This window comes from Choloepus didactylus, chromosome 8, assembly GCF_015220235.1.
Source record: "Choloepus didactylus isolate mChoDid1 chromosome 8, mChoDid1.pri, whole genome shotgun sequence".
In the NCBI taxonomy this organism is placed as follows: domain Eukaryota; kingdom Metazoa; phylum Chordata; class Mammalia; order Pilosa; family Megalonychidae; genus Choloepus; species Choloepus didactylus.
This window is the reverse complement of record NC_051314.1, coordinates 88,949,302-88,972,794: the sequence shown is the minus strand read 5'-3', so window position 1 is coordinate 88,972,794 and position 23,493 is coordinate 88,949,302. Positions and strand designations below refer to the sequence as shown.

General features: G+C 53.4%; 2 protein-coding genes across 15 annotated transcripts in view; one reads left to right on the top strand and one right to left on the bottom strand.

Moving 5' to 3' along the window:
• Nucleotides 1-85: 85 nt before the first annotated feature.
• On the top strand, nt 86-21,875 carry SLC48A1 (solute carrier family 48 member 1). 9 transcript variants are annotated; one of them, XM_037846533.1, is made up of 5 exons: nt 13,258-13,528; nt 16,881-17,024; nt 18,917-19,084; nt 19,552-19,695; nt 21,757-21,875. In XM_037846533.1, exons 1-4 carry the CDS (start codon nt 13,393-13,395, stop codon nt 19,686-19,688), a joined length of 585 nt encoding a protein of 194 aa, XP_037702461.1. In that variant the 5' UTR covers nt 13,258-13,392; the 3' UTR covers nt 19,689-19,695; nt 21,757-21,875. The 9 variants fall into 9 exon arrangements, with proteins under 9 accessions (XP_037702468.1, XP_037702467.1, XP_037702461.1 ...); XM_037846535.1 differs by adding an exon at nt 14,105-14,183 and having other exon boundaries at nt 13,390-13,528; nt 19,552-21,875; XM_037846537.1 differs by adding an exon at nt 14,108-14,183 and having other exon boundaries at nt 13,404-13,528; nt 19,552-21,875.
• Nucleotides 21,868-23,493, bottom strand: part of HDAC7 (histone deacetylase 7) — a 34,359-nt gene continuing 32,733 nt past the window's right edge. For all 6 annotated transcript variants that reach the window (XM_037846525.1, XM_037846527.1, XM_037846522.1 and 3 more), the window contains one exon: nt 21,868-23,095. In XM_037846525.1, coding sequence (XP_037702453.1) covers nt 22,872-23,095 — 224 coding nt within the window. In that variant the 3' untranslated portion in view covers nt 21,868-22,871. The remainder of the gene's footprint in view (nt 23,096-23,493) is intronic.

Sequence of the window (23,493 nt, the reverse complement as noted above, 5' to 3'; positions counted from 1 at the left end):
GCGGGCACGGGCAAGGGGTGGAGTCCGGACCCCGGGGTACGTGGGTCGGGCACGAGTCCCAGCTGCGAGAAAGCCCAGGGGGCAGGAGCGGCCCTAGGGTATGTGCTGGGGCCGCAGCAGCCGGGACTCCGGGTAGGGGCGGTGAGTGGCCGCCACGTGGCTGGGAGGAGAATTGCAAACAAGGAAACCGGGAAAAGGGGGGTGGGGGGTGAGTCATTGTGGCCCCACCCGGGAGGGAAATCCGGGCTGGGGCCGCTTCCCGGCCGGGGGCGACCTGCCTCCTGTTTCGGTTCAGGGTCTCGAGCAGCCCGGGGGAGGGACTGGGCGGCTCTCCCGTGGGGAATCCCGCTGCCGAGCGCTCCCAGAAGCGCGCCCCTGGCTCCCCCGGGTGGGGAAATTGAGGCTGGAGAGGATGGAGTGAGCTCCCGAGAAGGTGGGGCCCCGGGCTGGGGCCCTGGGAAGAGGTTGGAATTGTGGCAGAGCTCGGAGAAGAGAACCACGCCCCCCACCGCGCGCTCCCAGGCGGCCGGGCGCGTCCAGGCAGAGCCCCTATAGATTCCAGCTTCCTATGCAGGCTCTGTACCAGACCCTTCACCTCCCTGGGCCTCAGTTTCCACCACCGCACAGGGGGCCCAGCGCTGCCCTCGTCGTCCCACTCCTGCTCCCGTAAGGACGGGGAGACAGTGGCCCAGGGTCAGCGATTCCCGGGGCGCCCGCTAATCGCACAGGAAGATGAGGAGGGTATGGAAGGAGGCGCACGCCCCTCCCCCAGCTTTCTAAGACGCTCCCTTTTTGCCTCTTCTCTTTACCGTTTCCCTTTCCTTCTCCGCCCTTGAGACGGCCTGACTGGGAAGACACACATCTGTAACAAACCCATCCCCCCTGCCTTGGGATGCAAGCCTCCATCCTCCACAGATGATTATTTTCTTGGAGTAGAGAAGAGTTTAATTGTGACTAAAACCTCAGTTTTACTGTGCATAAAAATCTTCCCAGGAGCTTATCAAAATGCAGGTTCCCTCCCAGCCCCCAAATTCAGTTGCTGTCTGATTGACATGAAATGGGCAATCTGTATTTTAAACCAACAGTGGTGAGAAACACTGGTGGATTTTTAAATGGCCCCTCCAGGGAAGTGGAATGGGGCTGTGGGGACTGAGAATGTCTGGCCCCAGGCCCAAACCCACCCACCCAAGTTAGGGGAATTTGGAAGAAGGAAAAACAGCTCAGAGGCTGGGGATGGCAGGCCTGCCTGGGGAGGAGAGTTGGGTAGTAGGGGATGGGGGTGAAGGAGGGGTGGAAGTGGTGGGTTGCTGGAAGTTCTTCTGGGGGAGTTTCCCATTTCTGGTGGCAATGAGAGGCCCCCTATTTCCTATCCATACTGCCCCTACTTTGGGCCTGTGGAAAAGGAGCCGGGAGTAAAGCAGGCCATCTGCTGACCTGTAGACCTCTATGCAGAGTCACAGTAGCTAACCATGTGGCTGACACTGTTCCAGGTGTGTGGCATGTCCTTCATCCCTGCCACAGCCCTATGAAGTAGGAACTATTGTTATCCCTACTTTACAGATGGGGAAACCAGTGCTCAGAGGTACTAAGTAACTTGCCAAGGTCACACAGCTAGGAAGTGTTGGAGCTGTGATTTGGGGGATCCAAAGAAAGTGATTCAAATCAGTGAAAATTAAAGGACTTCCTGCTTCCTGCCAGATCTATGCATGCCCCCTTCCCCCTACCCAGCACCAGTCTTTCCTCACCTTTCTTTTTTTTTCACGTGTCTTTCTTGTTCCCTCTCTCCTAGGGGCTTGGGATGAGTACATGTTCACTGGTAGCCAGCGGAGACCATCTGGATTGGACCTTCCACTTTTCTGGTTCCTATTACTGGCAGACAAGGCCCCTAGTCTCCCACCAAGGTAGATGAAAAGGCAGGTTGTTCCCTGGGTGGGGGCTGCTCAATAGAAGTCGGAGTGGGACTGAGGCCTGGGGTGGGTGGAGGATTGGGGGAGTGTGTATGAGAAAGGCATTCCAAGCCAGATTCATCTTGGGGGACAATCATTCCGTGTCCTGGTGCAGCCTCCACCCTGCCCTGACTGTCATTAGATGCCTGGCAGGCACATTAGGGCAGATAATGGTAATAATCGTTAGCAGGTCAGGCCCTGTTCTTTATACTCTAAAGGTATTAGCTGATTTAAACATCACAACAGCTCTACGGGATAGATGAGGAAGCTGAGCTCTACGGGATAGATGAGGAAGCTGAGCTCTACGGGATAGATGAGGAAGCTAAGACACCAGGAGGTTAAGTGACTTGCTCAAGATCCCACAGCTAGGAAGTGGTAGAACAGGGAGCCAGTCTACCCAAGTCTGTGTGTTTTAGCCTCTCAAATATACTGAAAACCCCTACATGGGGGAAAAGCCCATATCCAGGTCATTTCCTCTGTGCCTGAGTGTACAGGCCTGGGGCAGGCGGTGGCAGCACGGGGGTGGCATAATGGGAGCTGCACAGTAGGACCCCCTGACACAGTCTACCCATTCAAGGAGCTCTCTACCGGGCTGTGAACCTCCTTGAAACCTCTCCATTCCCTTCAGGCCCGTAGGCAGGGGACTGCAGAGGCTCCCACAGAATAACCCTAGAGGGCACAGTGAGTGAGGAGGGCTTCTGGGCCCCTGCCCTTGACTCTGGGCTGCATTTCTCCCACCCTGGCCTATTTTCTAACTGTATTCTTGCCCACAGCTCCCTGATCACCACAGCTGCCTCACACTCTGTGTTCAAAACTCCCTTCCTATCCCAGCCTACACCTCCTGCCTTGCCTCTCTCAGCTCCCTGCTCCCCAAGGAAACAGATACCCTCACTCTCTTCTTCTCCCATGCCCAATCAGGCACAAGTGTGGCCATCATAGGCCCCATCCTCACTGTAAACTGCTTTAGCCCATTGATCTCTTCCAGCACTTAACATGTGCAGGGTACTCTTAGGAGCTTTATATACATTGTCTTTTAATCCTCACAACAGTTCCTATTTGCAAGTGAGGAAACTGAGCCACAGAGAGGTGAAGTACCTTGCCCAGGGTCACACAGCTAGAAAATAGTAGATCCAGACTCAGGCAGTCTGACTCCAGAACCCACACTCGTAACCACTGTTGTGTACTGCCTCCCTAATGATGACTCGCAACCCTGCCTCCCTCAGTCCTTCCTAGTCAATGTCATAAGAACCTTTTATTCACTCAACAATGTTTATTGTGGGTGCAAGGAACTCTGCTATAAACTGGAGATCTAAAACTGAACAGATGCTGAACCAAAGCTTAAGGACCATAGAGCCTCATGATTATCTTTTTATCTCCCTAACATGCTTATCTGATCCAGTCTCCCTACCCAGCACAGATTCTGACATGAAGTAAGTGCTGAATGATCACAAGTGGAAATGAAATGAATGGGAACAGTGAGGAGTCAGCTGGTGACTGTTGTGGGCCCAGGGTGGGGTGGAAGGGAGGGGGCTGGTTTTCCAGTTCCTTTTCAGGGTGTTTCCTTCCTTCTCCCTCCCTCCTTGCTGCCTCCTTGTCTTACCCTCTTTCAAGGACTTAAGGCCCTCTGACTGCTGCCCAGGCTCATTTCTCCAAGGGTGGTTCCAGTTCAGTTCCTTCATCTCCTCCCCTGCCCACTCTGGGGTGGGGGACAGAGGCAGGGAGCTGGAACATGGATGGGCACTGAGCCAAACCCGCTTAAGACTAGCGGGCCATAGCCAGTCATCCGTGAGCCACTTACGACAGTGGTGGAGTAGGAAAGCAGAGGAGAGATGGAGGAGTTGGGTGAGCTGGGGGGAGGTTCTTGAGGGCTGGAGAAGGTGGCTGGGGCTCAAAACCAGGAGGTGGCCAGGGTGGGGGAACCAACGGGGAACTTGCTTATTCTTCTGGCTGGTGCCCAAGCTGCCCACGTGTGACAGGGGCAAGGAAATAATCGCTGAACAGCCTGTGGTGATGGCCAGAGGGTGGGGAGCAGGCAGGAGAGGCCAGGAGAGCAGGAGAGAAGACAGGACAGGTCTGGAGCTGTACTAACCGGAGGGGAACAGGCCTGCCTACCAGCAAAGTTGGTATTCTGTGAGCATGAGTATATTAGTAGCTGCTTTCTCCCCCCAGCTTCTGCTTCTCAAACTGTGTGTGTGTGTGTGTGTGTGTGTGTATGACAGAGAGAGAGAGAGAGAGAGAGAGAGAGAGAGAGAGAGTGCACATGTGTGCATGTTTCAAATACCCAGGAGACATTGTATCTCACCTTGAGTGTGCAGTGTCCCAAAGTGGCTACTCCATTCAAGATGTGGCTGTTTTTCCTAGGCTTGAGTGTCTCATCTCTTTCCACACCCCACTAGGTTTCCAGTCTGCGCTTGCCTTCACCCTGACCTACACCACTCCTCAGCCTCTCCCTGGGGCTGACCACCCACCCACGATACCTCCTCCCAGCTTCCCTCCTCCCGACATTCCCAGTCTTCCCAAAGCCCATGTCTCAAGCCCTCCCATCTTCCCACCCACCCTGGGCCCAAGGCTCAGGACTCAAAGTCATCCCCACCCTGTCCTCTGGTCTTAGAGACTTGGTGGGGGCAGCTGCAGCAGCCCGGGGTCCTGGCAGGGGCCTGGCACCTGCTCAGTGAGATGCCCAGTTCTGTCTTGCAGGCCTGGTCACTTGGGCTGGATCCAGAGCCCTGGCTGAGGAGGGGTGGGGACATGGGTGGTCAGACAAGCAGGCCTGGGAGGGGCCCCCTTCCCAGGCTCAGAGCATACCCCAGACCCCCACCCCCAGTCTCACAGGGAAGTGCTGGCCCAGGGAGGAAGCTGAACTGTCCAAAGACTTCTGGGCTGCCAAGATGAGGATCCAGAGAGGGAAACAGAAAAAAGAGAGGAGATGTCTGAAATTCAAACAGAGACAGGCAAGAGGCTGCCCCTCCCATCCGTGCATCACCCTGCCTCCAGGAAAGAGAGGCAGCCACTGTTCACTCAGACTTCCCCACCCCAGGGGCCTACGGGAAGAACTTCCTGCCCTTCAGCCTTGGTCCTTCCTGCCCAAGACCTTTACTTCCAGTAGAAATGGAGACCCACGCACGGGTGGGTGTTCTCCATTTAAACACGCTGCATGGGCCGGCAAAGAGAGCCATCCGGGCATTTTCCTTCTAGAGCCACAAAGGACTTGAGGTGGCCTGAATCCTGATTTAATCTTCCCTGATGGCTTCAGTTCTCCCCCGTCCCCTTGGCTGAGGGCACCTGCTGGGGCCTTGGGAGTGGGACGCGAACCAGGCAAACCAGCGGCTTCTCACCTGGTGCTATCCCCCAGGCTGGCCCTTCTCCTTGCACACAGCCCCAGGCTTTGTCAGGGTTCCCTCCCAAGGACTCTATTTCCCTGCCACATGCCTGGCACTCACCACAACTGAAATTAAGTAATGGCATCACTATTTAGTGATTCCTGCCCCAGAGAATGTCAGCTCGCCAAGGGCAGGAACCAGCTCTGCATCTCCAGGGCTACATGCCTTGCATAGCCAGTGCCTTGCACATAGAAGGTACTGCTGAGAGATTTCTTGAATTAAATAGGTAAATTAAATGTTCCCCTTTCCTACCATGGGTCCTTCTCGCCTCCCTCGCAGCTCCCCCAGATCCATCTTTCTTCCAGGTCTTCACTCCTAGCACTGCCTTGGCCCATCACTAGTCCATCTCCTTTCTCCTGCAGGAAGTACCATCAGATGTGGCCACTCAAACCTTTCAAGGGTGCCCGTCTTGGGTCCACGCTTTGAACCAAGCCCAGGGGACAGTCTTATTTCTAGTCTCTTTACTACACCCAGTGCCTTTGCAGTTGTACTAAAGTGGGAGCTGCAGGTATTGATTAAGTCCCCGTGGTGACTTTCTCAGCAGATGCCTCATTCAATAAATCCAACCCCCCAATTCAAATCTAAAGGACAAATATTTAGTAATTCCTGTGCCTGATTTTGTCCTTTAGGAAACATTGATGCCCTCCCCTTCTGTCCTCAAGCCTAATTATTCTCTCCCTCCCCACAGCACCACAACCAGGCTTACTCCACCATCCTCCTAGCAGCTTTCAAGGATCCACCCAAACGAATCAACCCTGTTTGCCCCCAGGCTCAAGGCCAAGTTGAGGTTATCTGCAAACTTTCTCTCCCTCCACCCCCTCCTTTCCCATCCAATATCAGCCCCCCAGGGAAAAGAAAAAGGGAAAAAAATAATTGAAGTATGTACCTGAGATTGGGGGGTTCAGGACAGGAGATGGGGGTAACCAGGAGAGGGATCAAGCCTGGCTCTTCGCTGCTCTGGCAGCCTGTGCAGCTGGGAGTGCCCCCACCTCTCTAGCTTCTTGCACTCATATAGATCTTGAGCTCAAAGACCTGTTGCTTCTGCTCAACACCTTCTCACACAGCATCATGCCTTCTGCAGGACCTCCAGGTGTCAGTGGGCAGACAGAGGAAGTGGGATCTCAGCAAGAAGCCATACTCTGAGCAGTTTCACTCTAGGCCCTAGAACTGAAAAGATCCCCATTCTAGGGGCAGAAGGCAACCGCTGCCCTGGGGAGCAGCATTTGGTGGCCAAGGTGACTTCCTGGATCTGAGCCCTCAGCACAGGATTCCTTCTTGCAGCCTTGGAAGCTGGGATGCTGGTGATGGGACCAGTTCCTCCCTGCAGTGAGCCACCTGTCCCTCCTCCCTAGGACAGTCGTTTCTGCTCTGTGGTCTATAAGCCTGACCTCAGGGGGGAAATGAAGCTGCAGGAGGGTGATGGGGTGGAGGGGGAAGAGATAAGGGGGAGCTACCTCTGTGTCAGTCACAGCCTGGAGCTGCCCTAACCAGGGTCTTCAGCCTTGGACCCCACAAGGGTTGGGGGTGACCAAGGGAACCACATAAGGTCTGGGGAGAATTTTACGGAATTCACCACTCAAATTCATGCACACAAGATTTTAGCCCAACCTGCCAAGTTGGGACTCCAGGCACAAGGCTGGGGAAGGCTGCCCCCTAGAGCCAGGAACAAAGAACTCTTATGGACAGCCCCCTATTTTTAAATTTATTTATTAAGTTCCAACTCTGCACCAGATATTATGCCAGGGACTGGGAATATAGAATTGATCAAGACAGAAAATAGGGTGACCAGTCACCACTGTTTGCCTGAGACTGAGGCATGTCCCAGGATATATGACTTTCAGTGGTAAACCTAGGAAGGACCCAGGCAAACCAGGGCAAGTTAATCACCCAAACAGATAAAGCCCCTGCCCTCAAGGAGGTTACATTCTGATGGGGATTGAGGGGGTAGACAAATACATTAGACAATTTCATACAGTGAAGGATCCTACCTTAGGTAGGGAGACAGGGATTGTCTCCCTGAGGAGGGAACATTTGAGCTGAGACTTGAATCATGAGGGATCAAGCTTAGAAGTGCTCAGAGAAGAGCTCTCCAAGCACAACGTGCAAAGATCCTGAGGCAGGAACAAATTCAGCATGTTCAAGAAACAGAAAGGCCAGTGTGCCTGCAAAGAGTTGAGCAGGGGTTGAGACTCATTGGAGTTCGAATTGTCAAAACTCTGGTCAGTCTACTCTGAAGTACCATGGCCTGGTTGTTATTTTTAAAAGGTCAGTGCAGCTGCTGGTGGAGAATGGATTGGAGAGGAAGAGTTAGGCAGGTGGGCAGGAGGTGATGAGGTGGCTGGTTTGGGTGGTGGCAGTGGGGATGGAGAGGAAGGGCTGGGGCAGACCCAACTGTCCTTGCTACTGAATTGGCTGAAGGAGGTGAAGGAAAGGGAAGAATCCAGGATGACCCCTAGTTTGGGACTGGAGCCATAGTCAACAAGGACCTGCCCCAAGGCACATCAGATGGCCCTCTGCATGGGATTAGGGAGCAGAGATGAGGAAGCCCTAACAACTCCAATAAAGTCAGTCAACTGGAATATCGCTCAGTGGGTGTATCCCTGACGTAGCATCATGGGAAGTGATATATGTCTGGAATGTGCCTTTCTTGGGGGAGTGAGGAAAGAATTTCTCAGGAGGCAGGATGTCTGCTGGTGGGAATTAGAAGTTTGCCTTAAGACTGGTGGGGCCCAGTTCAAAAGTGATTTCAGAGGGATTGATGGTTCAGACAGATTATCCATACAGGATATGTTTAGATGACCTGAAATGGAATGAGGGATGGTGGATCCAGATAATAAGGTTAGCTTAACACAACAAAGGTGTATTTCTCATTCATGTTTCAGTCTGATGAGGGTCTGGGGATAGAGGGGATGATTCTGCCACACTCAGGTATTCAAGGCATCCCAGGCTCTTGCCATCACTGCCATCTTCAACACGTAGCCTCTAAAATCTCAGAAGGGGATCAGTGAATGGGGGTACATAGGAGATTTTTATGGGTCCAGCCTGGAAATGGCACATATCGCTTCTGCCCTTATTCCATTGCTCAGAACTTGACCCATGGCATCAATTTAGCAGCAAAGGAGCTGAGAAGTTTATTTCAAATTTAGTAGGTCATGTGCCTAGAAGCAGAGAAACACAGGTATTGGTGAGCATTGGTGGGCTCTGCCACAGGTTGGAGGGTGGCTGTCTGCCTTTTAGTGGGAGCAGAGGTATCTGGCCTGGGTTGGAGTGGGAGCATTCTCTCTGAGATTACAGCTGCCTTAGAAAGGAAGCTGATGTGGGAAGATGTGTGTGTGTGTGTGTGTGTGTGTGTGTGTGGTGCACAGCCGTGTGCTTTGCAGGTCCAAGATCCTTCCATTCTTTCCAATTCTCGTGTCCAATTTTCAGGTCACATCTTAGTTATCTCATATTTGGCCACTGAAATAGCCTGAATGCTTTCTGCTCTACAATTTTCTTTTCCCGTCAGATCCAACCTGGATATCGCAAACTAACTAATCTTCCTAAGATATAGCTTACATCATGCTATCCCTATTCAATAACAACAACAACAATTTCAATGACAGCAATAATAATTTGATGACTGCCTGTGTTAAGTGCTTTGCCTCAGTATATCTCAATTAATCTTTATAATAAGCCTGTGAGGTACCATCATCATCCCCATTTATAAGCAGCAACAAACGTCTTGAGAGGATAGGGCTGTGCTTTCTAATATGGTAGCCACTAGCCACACGTGGCTATTTAATTAAAATTAATTAAAATGAAATACAATTAAATATTTAGTTCCTCACTCACACAGCCACATGCCAGTTCTCAGTAGCCACACGTGACTATTGGCTACCGTTTTGGAGACTGGCAGATGTAGGACATTTCCTTCATGGCAGGGGGTTCTATTGGACAGTGCTGAGTCAGGGAAACCTGCCCGGGGTCGTGGTGTTAGTCAGTGGTAAAATTGTGCCTCTGACTCCATCTGAGTCTGAAGCCTTGCAAAAGCTCCTTACTGCTTCCATAATTAAAGCCTGACCTTGAACCCTTGTACAACTTGGGCCCCAGCTACTGTTACATAATTATTTCCCATTATTTCCTTGCACAATCTTACCCACCAGCATCACTGGTTTGCTCACCACTCTCCAATACTCCTAATATAACCACTCATATTTTTGCTCTCCTCCTTTCTGTCTTTCCAGCTAATTAATTCCCGCCTGACCTTTAGGTTCTTTTTTGAATCAGTTCCCCATTTTCCATTCTCATTGCCTCAGCCTGAACCCTCTCTCCAAGCCTCATCATCTCTCTGCTTTGGCAGCCATTCTGCTGCTACTAATCATAATTGCTGACATTTATTGAGCACCTACTATGTGCTGGTCACTCTTCTAAGCACTGACTCCTCATGACAATGCTCTCCATTTTACAGACAAGGGAACTAAAGCACAGGGAGGAGAAGTATTTGCAGGAGACTGGTCTCTCTTCTAATCTTTTCACCAGCAGTTCTCCTCATACTATTACCCTGGCCATATTTTGGAAACACAAAACTGTTACTTCCCTGGCCTGGGCCCACAAGGAGGGGGACAGCCTTCTTAGCAGAGTACGCAAGGCCCTTTAAGTTCAGAAGATTTCTAACATCAAAACCCAGCACTCCACCCACAAATGCTCAAGCGAGTCACAAATGACTTAGAGTTTCCCAAACCTGCCATGTTCTTGCTTTCCTCTGGACCATCACATACACTCTTCTCGTTCGCTCCCTGGAGTGCTGTCCCGGCCTGGCCCCTCTGAAACCATCCATGGCAGTGTGCTCGGGTCCACGGAGCTCACGTCCTCCTCTGAACAACCAGCACTTACTCTCTCCACCAGCAGCTCCCTAGGGAGGGCCGGATGCTGAGCTCACCACATCAAAATCACTTCTCATTAAAGTATAATCCCAAGAGTCAAATTTAATGGACTGGGAATGGGGTTTGGGGGTCTTACTTTTTTTATAAAAAGAAACTCCCCAGATTGTTCTGAAGTGAAGCAAATGTTTACACTGGTTTACATCGCCCATTTGGCAATTAATCATGCTTTGCTTAGATTTCTTATGTTTGATCCCTTTTAAGTTATTTAATTCTTACCTTCATTCATTCACATTCGTCTATTCAACAAATATTCATTAAGGGGCCGTTAGGTGCCAGGCACTCTGCCGGGTTTTGGTGTGAACAAAACTGGCACAGTCCCTGCTCAGGGAATTGGTATTCTGAAGGGGTGTGGTAGCAGAATAAGGTCTCCCCCAACCCCTCGCAAAGATGTCCACGCCCAATACTCAGAACCCGTGAATATGTTTCCTTGCATGGCAAAAGGGGTTTTGTTGATGTGATGACATGAAGGGTCTTGAGATGGGAAATTATCCTGGATTGCCTGGGTCTTTAATCACAGGGAGGCAGAACAGTGAGAGACAAAGGAGATTATGACAGAAGCAGAGGCTGGAGGTGAAAGAAGAGGTCTGGCAGCCAAGGCAGGCAGGTGGCCTCTAGAAGCTGGAAAAGGCAAGGAAATGGATTCTCCCCCAAAACCTCTGGAAGGACCTGCCACTACCTTGATTTCAGCCCAGTGAGAACATTTTTGGACTTTCGACCTACAAAACTGTAACATGATAAATCTGTGGTTTTAGGCCACCAAGTTTGTGGTCATTTCTTACAGCAGCAATAGGAAATGAACACAAGGGGTATCGGTATATTTTGTGCATGAATGTGCATATATGTGATGGGCCTCCCGGACTAGATTATAAGCACTTGAGGACAGAGTCCTTGTGTTATGCTTTGGTTTTCCATCCCAGATCCCTGCAGAAGCTGGGCCCATGTGGGAGCCACTGTACTCCTGCTATAGATTCGTGTCTCTACAATTCTGATTCTGAAGGCAGGAGACAAGTTTGCAGAGGGAACTGGGGGATGAGGCTTATGACTATGAAAGAAAAGTGGGGTTGTCAGTGACAGTAAGGTAAACACCCTCACTGATAAGGATTATAAGGCGTGGACACAAGGGTTCTCAAACTTTAGTGTGTGGGAAACTCTTCTGAGATATTCATCAAGAAACCCTTGGGAGGGAACCTGATTGATGGGGGCATGAGTGGAAGGAATCCTTTTTACTGTGGACTTTTACAGGTTACAATTTTTATACCTTATTTTCTAAGGAGAAAAATTTTTTTTAAATTCAGTTTTATTGAAATATATTCACACACCATACAATCATCCATGGTATACAATCAACTGTCCACCGTATGATCACATAGTTATGCATTCATCACTACAATCTATCTCTGAACATTTTCCTTACATCAGAAAGAATCAGAATAAGAGTAAAAAATGAAAGTGAAAAAAGAACACTCAAACCATCCCCCCCATCCCACACTATTTCTTATTTAGTTTTTATCCCCATTTTTCTACTCATCCATCCATACACTAGATAAAGGGAGTGTGATCCACAAAGTTTTCACAATCACACTGTCACCCTTTGTAATCTACATTATTATATAATTGTCTTCAGGAGTCCAGACTGCGGGTTGGAGTTTGGTAGTTTCAGGTATTTACTTCTAGCTATTCCAATACATTAAACCTAAAAGGTGTTATCTATATAGTGCATAAGGATGTCCACCAGAGTGACCTCTCAACTCCATTTGAAATCTCTCAGCCACTGAAACTATTTCATCTCATTTTGCATCCCCTTTTGGTCAAGAAGATATTCTCAATCCCACAATGCCAGGTCCAGATTCATCCCCAGGAGTCATATACTGCTTTACTAGGGAGATTTACACCCCTGGGAGTCGGGTCCCACGTAGTGGGGAGGGCAGTGAGTTCAACTGCTGAGGTGGCTCAGTTTGAGAGAGAGAGGGCCACATCTGAGCAACAAAGAGGTACTCAGGAGGAGACTCTTAGGTACCATTACACGTAAGTTTAGCCTCTCCTTTGCAGTAACGAGCTTCATAAGGGCAAGTCCCATGATCGAGTGCTCAGCACATCAAACCGCCAGTACCAATGTTTGTGACAACATCAACACCAGTCCAGGTGAGGAAGTCCAACACTTCTGCACCTTCCCCCTCTAAGGAGAAATTTAAACCTCAAATTTTAAACAAGAATGTGCCTCCTCCTATTCAGAAATAAAATTAAAAAGGCAATCACCACTACAACATGGATGAACCTTGAAGACTTGCATAGTCAAATAAGCCAGACACCAAAGGACAAATAATGTATGCTCACACTGATATGAAATAATTAGAATAAGCAAATTCATAGAGTCAGAAACTAGAATACAGGTTACCGGGGCCAGGGTGTATGTAGGTGGGGAATGGGGAGTTAATGCTTAATTGGCAGTGTTTCTGCTTGGGGTGATGGACAAGTTTCATTAATGGATGGTGATGACCATAGCAAAAGCTGTAAATGCAATTAACACCACTGAAATGGTTAAAATGGGAAATTTTAGATTGTATATGTTTCCAAAATCAAATTTTTTTTTAAAACCATGGAACTGTAAAGCACCAAGAGTGAACCTAATGTAAACTATGGGCAATAGTTAACATCAATTGTAATGAAGATGCCACACTAATGCAAAATGTTAATAATAGGGAAAAGCGTGTGTGTGAGGAAGGCGGTTATGGCAACTCTTGTACTTTCTGCATGATTTTTGCTGTAAACATACAAATGCTCTAATTGAAAAAAAAAAAGTATCACCGAGCTGCTTTTATAAATGCATATTTCCGGCCCGCCAAGGCCAAAATACCCTGATACGAGACATACGGGGTTGAGCCCAGGAATCTGCCTTAACAAGCATGCCCCCAAAAGATGGAGACCGAAGGACCTCACTTTGAAGAACACCGGATGTGGTGCGTCTGTCCGTCAGTCCCGGGCGTGGGCGGCCTCCGGCCAGGGAGGGCGCTGTGCCCGGGGCGGGCCGGGGGCGGAGCGCGGCACTGCCGGCGGCCGGGGGTTCGGGCTCCCAGCCGTGCACCTGTGACTCTCGGTTGCACCCCGGCCCGGCTCGCCCTCGGCCCGACCGGCTCCCGCAGCTCCATGGCCCCGTCCCGGCTGCAGCTGGGCCTCCGCGCCGCCTATTCCGGCATCAGTTCCGTGGCCGGCTTCTCCATCTTCCTCGTCTGGACGGTCGTGTACAGACAGCCAGGGACCGCGGCTATGGGGGGACTTGCAGGTATCCTCCGGGGACGCGTGGGGGCGGTGAGGGGGCGCTCGGGCCGGGCTCCGGGCCGGAGCCGTGCGCTCGACCGCTAGAAGGGCGCTGTCAGCTGCTCCAGGAGGCTCCTCCCGGGAGTAGCTTCCCCCGGGGAGCGGGTGGGGTGTTTACCCCAACCCGTCGGTTGGCAGCGCGGGCCCTGGGCATTCTCCCGGTGCCTCCGATGTCTCGCCCCTGCCATTTGCACAAGCCTGTAGCGCCGCCCACCACCGCCTGGGACCCCACCTCTGCACGCCGCCGCTGGGTTCCGACCCTTTTCCCGCCGGCCCTCTCCGCCTGATCCCCCATTACCGGCGTCGTCTCTGCGCGCCCGCTTCTCTCGCGACCCCCTTCGCACCGCTAGGTGTGAAGACAACCCATCCACCCACCGACGCTTGTTATGGGGAATCCCCACCCCTCAAGCGCCCCTTCCCTGGAGTCTGGGTGAGGGCGGGGAAAGGGAATAAATGGGAAAGGGAGCAGCTCGGAGAGGGAGGGCTGGGGAGTCCCGTGGAAGCCCGTCTACTTCCTTCACGTGTGGACCTCTTACCCCAGCAGAGCCCGCGGCGGAGACGAGGAGGACCGCGCTAGGGAGCTGTTGGAAACTGTGGACATTTTCTCATGCCCCACGATGGTGACTTTTTGCCATCCCTCTGCTGTTGGTTCCGCCGGGGTCTGCTAAACCTTGTGACTGCCTTTTCTGTGCCTTAAGGAGGAAAGGGGAGGCGTATGCTAGGGTGAGAACATCGGTGTGTGATGGAGGTACCCGTCCTGGCCACTGTTCTGTATGCACATTGCACCTTTGGCAAGCGATTTAACCTCTCTGTGTGGTAGAATTGGCGTGAAGGCAAAAAATATTATTTTTTCTTGCTATCACCTGGTTGAACAATTTGTTCCCATCTCTTTTAATCCTTACATTAGTCCTATGAAGTAGGCATTATTATTGTTTCAGTTTTGCAGATGAGGAGACTGAGGCTTACAGGAAATAACTTGCCCAGGGTTACTCAACGACGTGACAGAATATGAATGGGAAAAGCATTTGGGGAAAAAAAAATACATGTAAGGATAAGACTTTTACATCTGATGATCTTATGCCATTACTGAAATTCTCTGCCAGAAGGCTCTAAATGGACTAACTAAAAATAACTGGATTTATTCACTGCTACTAAGCCTACTGAACACCATCCCTGGGTGGAGCAGGAAAGAGAGGTGGGTTTCTGCCTTAAAAGAGGGGCAGGGGCCACAACCTAAGCAATGCTAAGCAACGCTCTGGGGTCACCAAGGAAGGGCAGGTAGTGCCCTGGTGGGGATGTTCCCATGTCTACCTAGATGCCCTACCAGCTGTCTTCCTGGGGGCAGCCAGCCCGTCTGTGCTCAGTTATCTGCAGAACCCTGGCTCATTTCTACTCTGTACCACCACTCCCCACCGCCACCCCTACACACACCCCCAACCATGGTTTTCAAGGTTCACTACTTTTACAGCCCTTTTCTCTGTTTCCTATTAGCCCTGCCACTGTCCCCTTTGGAAGGTGGTGTCTGTGGGCCCTGAGGCCCCTGTGGTTGCACTGAGATAGGGGGATTGCTGGGGGTGAGGGGAAGGATCTTCCTTGGGATCAGGGCCTGGTGGAGGTGAAGGTGAGCCCTACCTGGCTGTGTGCCCATAGGCACATCAATATCTCTCTAGGCCTCAGGTTCCTCATCTCTAAGGAATGGGACGAGGTGTCACTGAAAGAGATGATCTCTGATACCGTCTCCAGATCTACAATACTGCAGTTCCACTGTCCACTCCTTGCATCTTTCACCCCCGGCTGCCTGACAGAGGGCAGTGGAAAAGCCGTCTGGCTTGTAGTCCAAGGAGTCCCTGGGGTTTTCCTCCGACCCAAATTCTGTCCTCTCTTCCTCCCTGCGGGCTTCCCTCGGCCTCTGAGGCAGGCCAGCTGTGGAGTCTCCTACAGGGAGAGGCGCCTGGCTCCTCTCTGAACCTTCTGATCTTTGACAACTGAGAGGTGGCCATGGAGGAGCTGAAGTTGCTCGTTGGCGGGGGTGGGTGTGAGGGCTAATGCCAGGCCAGGGCCATGTGCCCACCCCACCCGGAGTGGGTGCTGAGAGGATCTGCAGTCAGTCAGTCTTCCCCTTTTGGGGGTGAAGTGTCAGCGATTTTGTTGACTGGTAAGCACCCCACTTCTGACTCGGCATTTTCTAGCCCCAAAACTGCCGAGTCACCTTCTACTCTGTGTAGGACCAGGCAGGGGCTGGATGGGGGTGCTTGTTTCTGGGACATTCCTGTCCTAGGAGGCATCTGGGACTTAGGGCTTTGCAGGGAAAAAACTGGTTTTCCTGGAGAGGTATGGAGTGATCCTACCTGCTCTAGCTTTGCCATAGGAACCATGGAGGGGAATACAGATTCTTGTTCTAAGAAAGAAAAGAAGAAAAGAAAAGTTGCCCCAGGGGTCCAAATGTCTCTGCTTTCTTCCCACCTGAACTGTGAACAAGAACCACGCAGGGGCTCTGAAACTATGTTTTCCCAGGGGAGGGGTGGGTGGGTGCTGGGGTACAAGGATATGTCTGGGCCCTGGCACTGGCCCACTGGCCTGCTCGTCTGTGCTCAGCCTGTGGGCTGCCTGGGCTTCTCCTGTCTCCTCACCTCCAGCCCATCAGCTGGGGACACTTTTGCTGACCAACCCGGCACCTTCCTTGCCCTTATCTTGTCAGCTGTGAACCCAGGGGCAGAGCAGGGATCCTGCTCCTTGAAGCAGGTGGGGTAGAGTGGCAAGTGTGGTCTGCTGGCGGCATGCAGCTGGGGTGGGGATGGAGGTGGGGCATTAGGGACCTGGTAAGACCAGGGCTTCCTGGAGTCCCAGATTGTCCTTGTCAAGGGTGCAGGGCTAAGGGACAGTCGCCTCCTGCCTGAGGTGTGGGAGGGGCTCCTGCCTGCTTCAGTGACCCTTGGGTGGAGTTGATGGGAGAAGTCTCTCTTCCAAGGAAAGTGATGGGAGCCGGGGTGGGAACGAGCCTAGTTCCAAACTCAGGCTGTGTGCAGGGACTGGAGCAGGACTGGGGGGAGGTGAGAGGTGGGTAAAGTTGTGCCTGCTTATTTAACAAGGAACAGGGACCCGGAGCTCCCCAAATGGCCATCTTCCTCTTCCTCAGCTCTTTTTGTAGGTCTGCACGTGGGGAACATGGGGGTGGTTGTTGGGAGGGGGAGCACCGCTGGAGCATGGCCAGGAGACTAAGAGATGGCATCTTCATGGGTCCCTATTTCAGCAGTTCCTAAACCAGGAAATGCTGAGTCACATAGGGATTGCACTGACCTCCTTATTTTCCTCCTAAGCTGGCTTTCAGAATCCACAAGTGGGAAAGGACGTTAGAGCTCATCGAATCCAACCCGTCTGTGATAAATTGAGGAGACAGAGGGCGGTTGGACCTGTCCTGGACAGGTGCTCGTCTGACTTTTCCTTGAATGCACTTAGTGACAGTAAGCCTCTTCCCCAGGGCTGTTTAAGAATTCAAACAGCTCCCTGAATAAAAACCTAGGATGTGCATGAGAGGAGTGGGGAAGACTTCTGGGAAAGGTGGCTGACCTAAAACCTGATCACAAAAGATTTAAGCTGAAGCTGTGAGATTTCTGTTGTGCCACCTCTGGTCTGTCCAGTTGCCCACCCTGGTAGGGAGAGCGAGATGGCCATCCTGGCTTACCCTGGTCTCAGCAGAGGGACCCAGGTTCCAGGCCCCCAACCCCTGAGGAAGGGTAGGGTGGGAGAGTGGGGGTCAGACAGGGTGAGGAGGGGAAGCTGTGGGGTTCGGGGGACCTCTGCCCATACTGGGATGGAACCCTGGGCCAGATATCCAGGCTGGAGGGACTTTGGGGCTCACCCAGAAGTGGGACACCAAGACTGAGAGGTGGTGATGGGTGCAGCAGCCCCCAGCCCCAGGGTTCCTGGCTGGCAGTCTTGTGGGTTTTTTTCCTCCCTCACCAGCCCCCCTGAATTGTGACAGCTTGTGAGCTGGTAACCAGAGCGGAGCTCCATGATGATGCTTCCTCCCCTCACCCCTTTTATTTTTTATAAACTTTTAAAAAAATTGAAATATTTCAGGCATGTAAAAAAGGATAGCAGTTTAATGGACACCCTTACACTCACCATCCAGCCTAAGAAATAAAATATCATAGATTCAGTCCAAGGACTCTCCCCACCCCCACCTCCCTATCAACTTCCCTTCTTTCTCTCCCTCACCAGAGATAACCACTTTCCCCAACCAGATGCTTATCCTTCCTGTGCACATTTGGTAACGTTCCGACGCATGTAGGAAATGCAGCGTGTGCAGCTCCTTTTTGAAAGGTCTCCTGACTCCTAAGCTTCTGCAGCCTGGGTGCGTTCCGCGAGCTTGCAGCTTGCTCTGCCCCTTTCCTCATTCCTCCCTTGCTGGGACAGGTCCCTGCAGCCCCACTCCAGATCCTTGCCTATGGAATTGATATTCATTCTACCCTTTGGGCCGTGCAAGTAGGCACTGCCTGGCACAGAGGACACTCATTGTATTGACTGAGTGGCAGCTGGCATCCTAGGGGAGGTGCCCACCCAGGCCTGGGGGCGGACCCAGGGAGGGCTGGGGGATGGCTGGCCTATCCCGTGCAGCAAACAGGAGGGAGCTGCGTGGGGTGTGGCTAAGAGCGAGGGGAGGGCCACTTGGGTCCCAGTGGCCCTGGGGGGCCTTGGTCTGATCATGGGTCATGGTTGGGCCTCCTCATCCTGCAAAACCAATGCAGGAGTTTGGGAAGAGCTGCGCAGCCAGAGGGCTCAGCTGCAGGCCTGGAGAGAGTCAGTTCAAGGCTGACTGGTGGAGGAGGGCGTCCTTAGAGGGAGGACTGCTGCCCCACCTCGGTGGCCCTCAGGGTAGGCAGTAGAAAGTCCCAAAAAGTAGGCTGATTACAGCAGTTTTCAGGCTTTTTGGTTTCAGGACCCCTTTGAGCTCTTGAAAAAGTAGTGAAATCCCAAAGAAATCCCAGAACAAAAAAAAATAGAATGGCATGGTTTTACATTTTGTTTTGCAAATCTCTTTTAAGTCTGGCTTGATAGAAAGTAGCTAGATTCTCTTATCAGCTTCTGAATTCAAGTCTTTGTGATATCTCACACCATATGGCCTCTGGAAAACCACCGTGTGGTCATGAGAGAATGAGCGTGGAAATGGCCAATATCATCTTTGTAGGTCTGACCTCGTGGACCCCCAAAGTATCCTGGGGTCCTGGGTCGCTGGGCTGGAGGCAGGGGTGAGAGTGGCTGCCTCCTGTGGAGGAGAGGGGAACTGCGGCCCGGGGGTGGCGGGGGGGGGGTGGTGGAGGTTGGTCCCCACTGACCCAGTCTGCCCCCACAGGTGTGCTGGCACTCTGGGTCCTGGTGACGCACGTGATGTACATGCAGGATTACTGGAGGACCTGGCTCAAGGGGCTGCGTGGCTTCTTCCTCGTGGGCGTCCTCTTCTCAGCCATCTCCATCGCCGCCTTCTGCACCTTCCTAGCACTGGCCATCACCCGGCACCAGAGTGAGGGCCGCCCTGGGGAGGGCGCGGGATGCTGGCGGGAGGAGTGTTAGTTGGCGTCACCAGTTAGTCTCTGCCCAGCTGCGGCGCAGGGGCGCCCTCTGGTGGCTGTCACCAGGAACTAGACAAAGGTGCTCCACCTGCCCCTAGGAAGTCTGAGGATCAAACAGGTTGGAAACCATTAGGGGGAATGTGGCACAAGCACAGCATGTGATACAGACCCGCGATTGGCCGGCCCTGACCTTCCCCCATCCTCACTGTCTCTGGTGCCTCCTTCCCGTAACTGCCTTCCATCTTCCTGGGATGCTAGCAAACCTCTATTGCCCTCAAATCTTTCTGTAGGATTGGTTGAGCAGACAGGAGGGACAGGGAGGTTGCAGAGGGAGGGGTGGCCCTGGGCTTGCGGCCAGGTGGCTGGGGTTGAGGGCAAGGCCCTCTCGAGTCACGCTCCAGGCTCCTCTCCCCTGCAGGTCTGAAGGACCCCAGCAGCTACTACCTCTCCTGCGTCTGGAGCTTCATCTCCTTCAAGTGGGCCTTCCTGCTCAGCCTCTATGCCCACCGCTACCGGGCTGACTTTGCCGACATCAGCATCCTCAGCGATTTCTGACTCAGGGGTGAGGTCTCTGCACCCTGGGGTTCCTCAGGACCTGGACTCTGCCTCTGAGACATTGGGTGGGGCTGCCCCCACCCCCTGGGAACCCCAGAACCGTGGCAGAGAGCACACAGCAAGGGGAGCGTGGTCTCCCAAGAAGCTGTCCTCTCCCACTTTGGGGAAAAACCTGGGTGCAATGGAAAGGGGGTGTCCTGACATGTTGCTCCTTGTCCGCCCGACTGGAGAGCAGCCTTAGACCTTTAGAACGGATCTATTTTCTTAGCTCTCGGTAAGGAATCTTTCTTTGCAGGCAGGGTCAGGGTAATGCCACAGGGTACGGCTACGAGGCCTTGACCTGTGCTTGGTCGCAGAGCACAGGGGACAGGGGGTTTGGTCCCTGCTGCCCCAGACACTCTCCCTGAGGCCAGGGCGGGAACCAGGTCTGGTCAAGTAAGATATCTCTAGTAGAGACCTCTCAGCACCTCCCCCCAGCACCTCCAACCTGTTATCCCCCAGGGTCAGGCAGCTTGTCAGTCCCAGGGATGACAAACTATGACTCTTTCCCCAAGGCTGGGGGAAGGTGAGGGGAGAGCTCAGTGTCCCTCCTCCCACCCTGTTCCACCCAGAGCTGGTCTCCCGTGTGTGTGCGAGAGCCAGACAGGCCACTCCTTCCTCCCTCCATTTCTCACACCATGCACCCCAGAACAGGACTCCCCAAATGAGGCCCGGCTAAAAGTCACGGGGAATGTGCTTCTGCCCCCAGAACGGCTGTGGGGAAGGGGGCAGCATGGCGTAGGCTGGAAGGACCCTGCAGTCTGTACCCTTGCACCTACAGCCTTATGTTTCCACCCTGCCTTCTCACACCTGCCCCCCGTTGTGCCCAGACCCCCTCTCCGGCCATAAGACACTGTCTCCCCTTCTCCAGCCCCTGCTCGCTGCCCTTCACCTAGAGCTTTTATCTTTTTTATCTCCCTTATGAAGGACAAGATCTGCTTTCTTGCCCAAGGGCTCACCTCTCTCGGGGAGGGAAGGGGCTGCTGTTAAATATAACTTTTTAGGTTATGTTACCATTTTGCACGGGCTCCCCCTTTCCCATCTGATGTGTCCTGTCCCTCAGCTCTTTGCCTTACCTATGTCACTGTCACTTTAGCAGAAATACAGCGGCCATTTGTACCACACAGCCTCTGTTTTTTTTTTTTTGTTTTTTGTTTTTCTTGTGCGGTGGGAATCTCAGAACAGGGGGCCTGTGGAAGCCAGGGGTGCTGGTGGTGGGTTCTCTAACTGTGTGATTAAACTGTTTCCTTAGCCCAGACTTCCAGAGGGCAGGGGAGGGAGCCCATGTCTTGGGGGCTGGAGGCCCTCTTCCCCTTCCCTTGGCTTGGCAGAGCCCACCAACTCAGTTTCCTTATCCAGCTCTCAGCCCACCGCCAGCCAGGGCAAGAGTGGCCATGGCCACAGCCTCAGCCACCCCTGAGGGGTTTAGTGTCTGGGGCAGACGAGAAAGGGACAAGCACCGGACCAGGGTGAGGCAATGAGGCCACTCCTCTTCCTGGCAGGAAAGTCTGGCAGACTCAGAACTGACAAGGCAGGTGCTGGCAGCCCCTCCTCTTCGCTCATACTGGATGAGCTTGTGCAGGCCTGCTGCCTCCCCCTTTCTCTCTTCCAGGCTCAGTATATGCTTAAAAAGTCATGGTGCATTAGAGCAGGAAGGAACCACAAAGTGTCTATTTCTGGAGGCTTTCACTGATAAACAGAGGCCCCAGGAGGCAGTGCGACTTACCTGAGCTCCCAGTCGGGACTTAAACCCAGGTCTGTCTGCTTCCTGACTCTTGGGGATGCCTTAGGGAGCCGGGTCCGAGCAACTGTATCTGGTGCCCCCAACCTGGGCTGAGCCCTCTGAGCTGGCCCTGTCTGTGGACTCAGCCCAGAGCTGCCTCCTCTTTATTACCCTGAGGTGAGGAGGCAGGTGGGGGCAGCTCAGGTGGGTTTAGATTGGATTCTTCCTCCAGGGCAGCTGCCAAGGAAGGGCAAGGAGGGGTCTACTCCCCGCCCCAGCCCCACCTTGGCCCTCTCCCCTCTGCAGGGATCCCACTCACACTGCCGTGCGGCTGTCTACTGTGGGCACACCCACCCCGTGGTGCACCTCTCCCGAGGCCCTTGGCGCACACGCTTTTAAAGCAAATAAAACATTTATTGTTCCGATTTTTTTTCCTTTTCTTTTTTTTTTTTTTACAAAAAAAACAAGCACATATGCACAGGGTATGGTGGGTTCTGGGGAACACACGCGCGCGCGCGCACACACACACACACACACGCACAAATACTTTCCTTCTTGGCCCCAGGCCTGGACCCCAGAAGCCTGGAAGGCTTTGCCAGGGCTGCCTCCCCTCCCCCCGTGTCTTGTGTCCATTCTCCCACCCTCTTCCCCCTCAGCCAAGCTAGTCCTAAGTAGGGGTGGGGGAGACCCCGGAAACAGAGAAGACTTGTGGTGGGTTGGGCAGTGACCGAGGGACCCCTGGGGGTTTGCTGTACTTCTGAGGGGAGATGAAGGGCTTCGCACCATTGGATTCAGAAGCACAGAACTCCAGGAGCGCCCGTCCACTCCACCGGGCACCGAGATGGTCTGGGCGGGCTGCCAGCAGGGATTGCTCCCAGAGGGTTTCGCCTCAGTGCCCAGAGGTGGAGGGTGGAAGCTTCCAGAGTCATCTGAGGAAGCAGCTGAGAGGAGGGACTCACCCTGCACGCAGGGATGGGGACCCCTTGGCTGCTGTCCCTCACCCCCTCTAGCCCTCACAGCCCAGGAAGGGCTGCCCTGGCTGAGGCCAAGTTCACATTTCTGTGTGGGACCTGGGGCTGTGTGCCAAGTCCAGGGTTTGGTTAAGGGTGGGCCTAAGTCCTGAGGAGTGGGGGCCACAGCCAGGCGTCCAGACCCCAGAGGGGCAGAGCTGTTGTTGGAGAGCCCTGCTGGGGCCCAGCCGTCTGTCCAGCTTGCCTCCTCTCAGGTCCTCTCTGGTCCCCACCCGAGACCCAGGGCCCTTCGCGGGCTCCCTGGGGTGACTGCCAAGGCAGGCTGCTCTCCGGCCCTGACTCCCTGCCCACGGGATCTCCGAAGACCCCAGGAATGGGTATCACAGCCAGAGATTAGAAGAGAACCAGGTGTGAGGGGCAGGAGTGGGTGGGCAGATCCGTTCCGGGGCCTCAGAGAGTCATAGGTTCTTCCTCCTCCACCAGCTGCTCTGAGGGCCTGGGGGGAGGCACCAGGGTGGGGCCTGGGGGGAGTGACCTCTCTTCAGTCAGGATGCCCACGGAGAGCGATGCCAGCGCGGTCACTGCCTCCACTTCTTCGGGGTCGGCCCCTGGCACCCTGGGCACCCAGGAGTCGGGACAGGAGGACAGGCGCTGCATGCAGCCCCAGTATTTACCTGCAACGAGAAACCAAGTCAGGAAGGGCCGGGGAGAGCAAGCCCCTAGCTCCTGTCGCACCTGCATGCCAGTCCTGGTACTCAGCCTGGGGTCAGCTCCCCCACGTGCTCCCACCCTCCACACACACCTTCCCCGACTCGGCGCCGCGCAGCCTGTCAGGGTGAGCAGGGGGGGTCCACCATGGCCGTGAGGGGTGCCCAAGCCCCCACCGCAGACCTAGTCCCTGTAGGCATGAGGTTCCCGACAAATCCTTGACCATGGGGTCCCGGGACCCCACTCACATACAGCCCCAGCACTTAGGAAGGGAGAGTGGGGAGTGGAGAGGACACAGCCCTGGGAGAGCTGACCGTCATTCCAGCGGTTCTCCGTGGCCTGCAGTCGGCCACTCGCCTCCCGG